Source organism: Gymnoscopelus microlampas (genome assembly GCF_963454915.1).
Source record: "Gymnoscopelus microlampas genome assembly, chromosome: 7".
NCBI lineage: Eukaryota > Metazoa > Chordata > Actinopteri > Myctophiformes > Myctophidae > Gymnoscopelus > Gymnoscopelus microlampas.
In genome coordinates, this window is record NC_139944.1 from 30,493,548 (window position 1) to 30,501,438 (window position 7,891).

The 7,891-nt window shown below is 43.6% G+C and overlaps 1 protein-coding gene across 1 annotated transcript; it reads right to left on the reverse strand.

The window, feature by feature from the left end:
* Nucleotides 1-2,298: 2,298 nt before the first annotated feature.
* On the reverse strand, nucleotides 2,299-2,979 carry LOC311048520 (protein YAE1 homolog; the record flags this gene model as incomplete). Its single annotated transcript, XM_084061780.1, has 1 exon — nucleotides 2,299-2,979. The coding sequence occupies one exon, from the start codon at nucleotides 2,977-2,979 to the stop codon at nucleotides 2,299-2,301; it is 681 nt and encodes a 226-aa protein (XP_083917906.1).
* Nucleotides 2,980-7,891: the final 4,912 nt, after the last annotated feature.

Below are 7,891 nucleotides of genomic sequence, written 5' to 3' on the forward strand. Positions count from 1 at the left end.
TTCCAGATGAATTGATTAAATAACTGAATAAGTTTGTTGAAAAACATATTTGGTAGTGGCAATGGGATTGCTTGAAAATAATGTTGTTGATTTTTTAAATAAATTGTATTGCCGTATATTTAAGTTCTTGAACCATAGCATCCCTATTCTGGGGTGAATATTTTGTGGAAATAGCAGATCTACAAGCTTACAATGTGTCACACTGCAACGCTTTGTGAGCTTGTAGACCACCTATTTTCAGAAGGGATGTAGTACACAGTGAAAACAGAGGGGTAGTAGTACAGAGCCCTGGGGGACTCCGGTCAACTAAGTATTGGGTTTCAGTGGTTAATCCAGGCCATTTGTAGCTTTTACAAATGGACTGTCTGCTTTTTACAAAGAGTGGTTAGTGTATATGTTTGTTGTCTAACAATGTTGATTTGGACTACTGTAAGTTGAGGATCTCCATATATGGGCATAAAGATGTAGTAGAATAATGTCAATTTGTGCTCTCAACTCAAATTTTATTTATAGAGCACATTACAATGACCGAAGTCAACCAAAGTGCTGTACAACACAGCAAATATAAGACAATAGTAAAATACATACAGTGAAAAGTACAATACAAAAATACGAGAAATATAAGACATTTGAGGTAGAAAACTAATTAGAAAGTGCATAGCAGAAACACAGTGACGTAGATGGTCGTGGAGGGTCGGCTTATTGCTCAAAGGCCAGTGAGAAGAAATAGGTCTTCAATAGTGATTTAAAAGTGATTATGGACTGAGCGGCTCTTTTATGGAATGGAAGGCTGTTCCAGAGCCTCGGGGCGGCAGCGGCAAAGGCTCGGTCGCCTCTAGAGCGTTTATTCGTCGAGAGCTCAGTCAGTAGGAGCTGGTCGGCCAACCTTAGGGGTCTGGATGGGGTGTAGTTATTCATAAGGTCTGTGATAAAAGGCGGGGCTAGTCCATTACGTGATTTAAAAGCAAACAATAAAACCTTAAAATGAATTCTGTAGCGGACTGGGAGCCAATGGAGAGAGGCCAGAACGGGGGTGATATGCTCGCGCTGCCTAGTACCCGTGAGGAGACGGGCGGCGGCGTTTTGGATGAGCTGGAGGCGTCTGAGCAGTGATTGGTCTATGCCAATGTAAAGTGAATTACAATAATCCAGCCTGGAGGACATAAAGGCATGAATTACTCTCTCGAGGTCGCTAAGAGAGAGGTAGGGCTTGACCTTGGCCAATAGGCGCAGCTGGTAGAAGCTAGAGCAAACCATCGAGCTGACCTGCTTGTCTAATTTAAAATTGGAGTCAAAAGTGACGTCAAGATTCTTCACGTAGGGGTGAATGTTGGATCTTAGTGAGCCTAGGGTGTCGGGGGGAGGGACGGAGGAGTGGGGGCCAAAGAGGATTACTTCCGTTTTGTTTTCATTCAGTTCAAGGAAATTAATACTCATCCAATCTTTAATGTCTGATAAGCAGTCTAACAGGAGTTGGTGTGAATTGATGGATGTTGATTGTAATGGCAGATATAACTGGATGTCATCTGCAAAGCAATGAAATGATATATTATGTTTTTTGATGATGGGCCCTAGCGGTAGCAAATATAGCAGAAAGAGGATAGGGCCCAGGATCGACCCTTGGGGGACCCCGCAAGTAAGGGGGGCCTTGGTAGATGTGTAGTCCCCTAGGCGGATGGAGAAGGACCTGTCAGCTAAATAAGATTGGAACCACTTGAGGGCTGTGCCTGTGATACCTACGTGATATTCTAACCTATGTAAAATAATTCTGTGGTCAATTGTGTCGAAGGCGGCAGTCAGGTCAAGCAGCACTAGGACAGCAGAGTTGCCCTTATCAACGGATAAAATTAGATCATTAAAAACGTTTAAAAGAGCGGTTTCAGTACTGTGGCCAGGCTTGAATCCGGACTGGAAACAATATCCGAGAGTGCTGACAGGGATATGGGTAAAAAAGTGTTAAAGGCAGCATGGTGAAATCCTTGTGCTGACGGAAAGGATCTCCACATACTGTAAGGGCATACCGTAATCTGGGCAAACACACCCACATGTATCTCCATATATGGGATTGTGACTTGCCGATTCACGCTGATGTTGGACATGTCCACATGGGGGTTGATAACCTACCGTCATTGCTTCGACTATTGCATATAGACAATGAGTAAATAATGAGCATATTGGCGTGCCCACCAGACAAACCGACCTTGAACGTTATAGTAGATATAAGTTTAATCATTGTCTTTCTGTTACTTGAAATAACCATTTATCGTTCATAATTGTTATGCCAAAATAAATCACAGTTCAGTTCTTGGAGACACCTAAGCACTTCAAGTGTTGTAGGTGCTGAATCAAATCCTGAGGCATTCCCAGTTCTACCACTAAATCAACACAGCTTTGTAGGAGCTCGTCCCACATTTCCCCTGAGCGGGAACAGCGATCCCTGCAGCTTAAATATGTCATATGTGGCTTGTCTGGAACATCCAGGACCAGGTCCACATTGTTCTTGTCCCTGCAGCAATCTGCCTCTTCACATCCCTCTCCTTCGCAGCTTGCACTTCCCTCATCACCCTCTAGAATGTGCATGTTTTCCGCAACATCACTCACGCTGGGTAGAGGGCTCTCACAAGCTTTTATCATTCCCTCTGTGATCAAACTCTCATGTTTCTCAACCCGCTGGAGCAGTTTGGTCACTGCAGCTGGGAGGGGCCTCTCTGGATGCTGGAGCTGGTACCAGCACTGTGTAGCGTTTAAAATCCCTTTGAGACGCCCAACAGCAATGGTTTGTCCCGCTCCCTCTCTGTAACCAAGGTTGAAACCGACTTGAAGAGTAGACGTAGTGGCATTATCAATGCCATCTATATAACCATCCCTGACACGCTTCCTCATGTTACACTTCCATTCTCTGGCTGCTAAACACATGTCGCTTGCATTTTCATCAAAGATATCTTCTCCATTATACGGAGGGGACTTGACACGGAACATCTTGGACATGAAGTGGAACTTTCCACAATTCTGCTGTTTTCTCTGGATAAGAAGCCAAACACTTCCTGTATTTACTATACACTGGGTGACATCATTAGTGATGTCAATGGAGCAGACCAATTATGGGGGAGATAAATTAGGTTAAGGATTAATGGCGTTTCTCTCTTTGTGTTCAGGACCAACACACACTGTTAGAGAGATTTTATTATAGAGAGTCTGAGGGGACATAGCAGTCCAGCCTACTTCCGCAAAACCTTCATGATCAGTGAGAAGCAGTACTTCCTGACAGCGGTATAGCTGCCCGGTCCAAACTGAAGGCCTGGTGGTGTGACGCACCTGTCCAGGTCTTAGAGGACTATGTTGTTGCAGTTGCCGAACTTAGGGTTGCCAACATCCAGAACTGGAGAAACGGGACCCATGCACACGTGCTGCGCGCGCGTGCATGGGTCCCTCGTGCGCGCGCGCGTTTTTTTCCGGGTTTCCCGCGGATAAAGTTACTTTTTTTGTTACTTTATTTCGGTTTTAGGGTTAGGGTTGGGAACAGGCTGACATGCCACACAAACAATGATGCTGCGCCCACCGGAGAAAATCTCACACACACACGCAAGCGTGCGAGCACTGTGCCTGCCCTGTCAACTGAGCGGTCCTATGGCCCTTCGCATACAGCACACAAACACGCAGCCAGACACACTGCATTGTGCGCAAACAGAAATATATTTTTTATTTTTCCCTTTACACCGGAGTCCGGGACAAACAAAGTCCCGTACGGGACACGCCCCTTTTGGCTCAAATACGGGGCGTCCCGGCTAATACGGGACGGTTGGCAACCCTAGCCGAACTGTAGATGAGGATCAACCTGGCGCTCAAAAACAGATGACATAAAAACATCATCGAGACATACAGGGACCTAAAGAACCGTCAGTTATTGCTAAGATACCAGACTACGGTGCATAGGGGCTCTGTGGATAGAACTCCTCAGTAACACTCAAATCATCAGATGGAAGAACTGACGTCAACATGGAGGCCTCCGTCACAACACTATCATCCAGTGTGAGATGCCTCATCATGTACAGTATGTAGTGTAGTGGTTCCCAAACGTTGTGCTGAGACACACTGGTGTGTTTGTGTCTTTCAGTGTTGCTGGTTCCTGGTTTGAGCTGCCTTCAGTGTGCATAAAACTCATCCCACATCCATGTGGTCCTTTCTCTTCCCACCATGCATTGTTTGTTTGAAGGTCCTTGCTTTTGTGTTTAGTTTTCTTGGTACTGTATCACTTCAGTTTGTTTGGCAACATGTCTCCCTGCCAGTGTTTTTGGGTTGGAGACAATCTTTTGGTTATCATTATCCTTTTGCTAATAACATGCCTTTATTTTAGTTAATCGCTCGCGTGTGCTTCCATTATTTGTTATGGTCCCAGAGCCGGTCTATAATAGTATTCGCCGTTTATGCAGTTTATGGGCCTTCTTAAAATATATATTTTAAGAACTTTCAACCTGGCATCCCTATTTGGGGTTCTGGATTATAGGTCAAACATTTACCTTACATAGCTATACAGCAAATCTACAAGCTCACAACGTGGCACGATGCAACGCGTGAGCCTGTAAATTGTTTATTTGCTATGAAAAACTCTATTTTGTATCTGGTTCATCTAGTTCAGAATGCAGCAGGAAGCCTGTTAAGTAAAACCAAAAGAGCAGCGCACATTACACCAATTTTAGCCTCCGTTTATTGGTTACCTATTCAGTTAGAGCTGGAACTTCAAGATTGTATTGATTACTTTGAGGCACGGCTAGGTCTAGCCCCTTCATACATCACAAACCTTTTTACTAAAGTAGTATTTAAAGTCATCAAAACAATTCACCTTTTAGGCTTTCCATAAATTATATTCTGACACCGGGAAAACCAAGGAGCTACAGTGGTGGTACAGAAAGGTTAGCGAAAGGTCTAAATAGAGGGGGGAAGAGTTTAAATTACAAAATGGGGAAGAATTCATAAACACATAAAACATGAGGAAAGCATCTTTCAAATGATTCATTAATGACAGTGTGCCATTTAGCATACCACTGCATCCAAACTGTATTACTCCACTACATGCAGCACATGAACGATGACGAACCCATCCTGATAGGGAAGGCAAACCGCATTCCTAACCAAATCTTCAACCCCGAAGAGTTTACATTTAGCTCTTTCAAAGCTCCACACATAGACAGTGTTCAACAGCTTAGAAACTGCAGAGATCCTGGAAGAGATCAGTGGTCTTATCTGGGATGAGAACGTCAACAGCTATAGTGTTTCATCTCCTCTTTTCTCAATGACAAAGGCAAAGTCCTCATTCTGAAGCAGAAAGCGTCTGTCTTGTGGTTTTGCAGAAATTACGAGTACATGTGACGGCCCCAGGGCCTCTGCCAGGGCGCGTGTGTGCGTGCGTACGTGCACGGGCGTACATGCGTGAGTGCATGCATGCATCTTTGTGCGTGTGCATCTGTGTGTGTGTGTGTGTGTGTGTGTGTGTGTGTGTGTGTGTGTGTGTGTGTGTGTGTGTGTGTGTGTGTGTGTGTGTGTGTGTGTGTGTGTGTGTGTGTGTGTGTGTGTGTGTGTGTGTGTGTGTGTGTGCGCGCGCGCGCGTGTTGTGTCTTTCAGTGTAGCTGGTTCCTGGTTTAAGCTCAAGGCAATCAGGATTGGAGGCAGCTGGCCAGTGCCTCCAGTGTGCATAAAACCCATCCCACATCCATGTGGTCCTTTCTATTCTCCCTGGCACCATGCATTTTGTTTGGAGCTCCTAGCTTTTGTGTCTAGTTTTCTTGGTACTGTATCGCTTCAGTTTGTTTGGCAACATGCCTCCCTGCCAGTGTTTGTGGGTTGGAGCTGATCTTTTGCGTTATCATTATCTTTACTTTTGCCAATAAAATGCCTTTATTTTCACCAAAGCATTAATCCTGATTTATACTTTGCTGTGCGCGTCATGTACCGAAAATAGCCAATCTATTGTCACATCTGTGAATGCTAGGGTTCATGTGCTTAAACACAACTCTAGATCAGAATCCCAAAAGGAAACTGGAACACACATCTGCCTCTGTCCTGAACCTGCACGGTTCCTGGAGGGAAAAAGCAGTTCTTCTTGCCTTTGTTCTCCACTAGTACTTTTCATTCATTACTTCGTTCATTCGTTCATTCGTTCATTCGTTCATTCTATCCATTCATTCATTCATTTTAGCCACACACACACACCTGGCCTCAGACGTTTCTTAAAATGTATGTTCTTGTCCTCTCTTGTATTTATCTGTACTTATGTCCTTTGTTGTTCTCTGAAGCACCTTGTGATGCACCTGTTGTGTTACCAGTACTTCATCAATTTGGACTTTACATACCAGTTTTTAAAGCAAGGCAGAAGGGCAAACAGTAGCCACCTGCAACAGCAGTGGGTGAGAGGCATCTGGGACAGAACCCATGTGTATCAAGGGTGTGTTAGACAGGTCATATTTTGAGGCACCAATCTTCTGATTTTGTATCAGAAAATATGATCAGCAGTATTTTGCTTTATTCATTTGTTCTTCTACCAGTGACTAAACTAGAGTATGAGTATCTCGGTGTGTGTTTGTGTGTGTGTGTGTGCGTGCGTGCGTGCGTGCGTGCGTGTGCGTGTGCGTGTGCGTGCGTGCGTGCGTGCGTGCGTGCGTGCGTGTGCGTGTGCTCGCATGCATGCATTTTGTCCCCCCCCAAATATTTGTATTTCATGCTATGTCACCATTATGTCATTCATAACAGATGACATAAAATCGTTCCAATTCCCTCTACCCCCACTATTTACTGTACATGCATGGGGGTGGTTTGGAAGTTTTATAGCAATAGTGGGAGCCATTACCAGTGTTAAAACACCTCAAGCATCGGTTTTCTGTTGACACAGGTCATTAGGAATGCTAGAGCTGGCCGTATGTGCCTTTTGAGCTTTGACCTGAAGATTACTTTACTTATACCTACCTTTAGTTTGTACTGTAGGTGTTCATAAATAATAACGAATCTAGGTGATTGTGTAGGCTACTGATTTAAACATTTTTAACCCATGTATGTGTGCAAGGCAGGCCTGAACACAGTGTCTTTCTCCCCATAGCCAGTTTAATTTAATTTAACAATGTTTAATGGACATTAAATACAACAGCGCTATTCCAAAGAAAATCTAATAAATCAAATGACATTAACCAAACTTGACAATTATGACAAACAAAAGTGAAAGAGTTAATAAAATGATTAATTACCTGACTAATTACCAAAAAACAACAAATTACACCTAGCGACTAGATCTAAATGCATACCTTTCTGGGTCCTATGTTCCCAGCTTTCTTAGGGAGAGCGGGGAACATAGGACCTAACCTAAACCTAACATCTAACCCTAACCTTAGTGTGGGAACATAGAACCTGGGGAACATAGGGATGACCCCGTCCCGTACGTCGACTACATGTACACTACTTGTACACCATTTGTCTTTTCTGGCTTGATAGATGTACGTTTGTAGATGTATGTTTTATCCCTGCTTCTGGTCAGACTGAATTAAATACATGCATTACCTTTAGGGAAATGTAGACTGTCTAATACTGTATGTTAGATAAGTTTGATATCACAATGTAATAATTTAATCAAAATGTATGTTGGCAATATTGTTAAACCTTTCAAACTTTTTCTATTTTATTCTTTTATTTTGGAAAAAAGCATGTCGCGATGAGACACGTGGTGCGCTTATATGCTATCGTTGCTATTTGCTTGGCACTCTCTGCAGTTTGAATCCTAGGTGTTGCACACATACTGTAAGAGTTGCAGAGCAGGCCTTAAAGTGGGGCTAAATCGTCAAAGTGTCTCCACTCCACTGACATGAAGTTCAATTACAATGTCACTTGTTCTGTTTGAAGCCCATTAAAG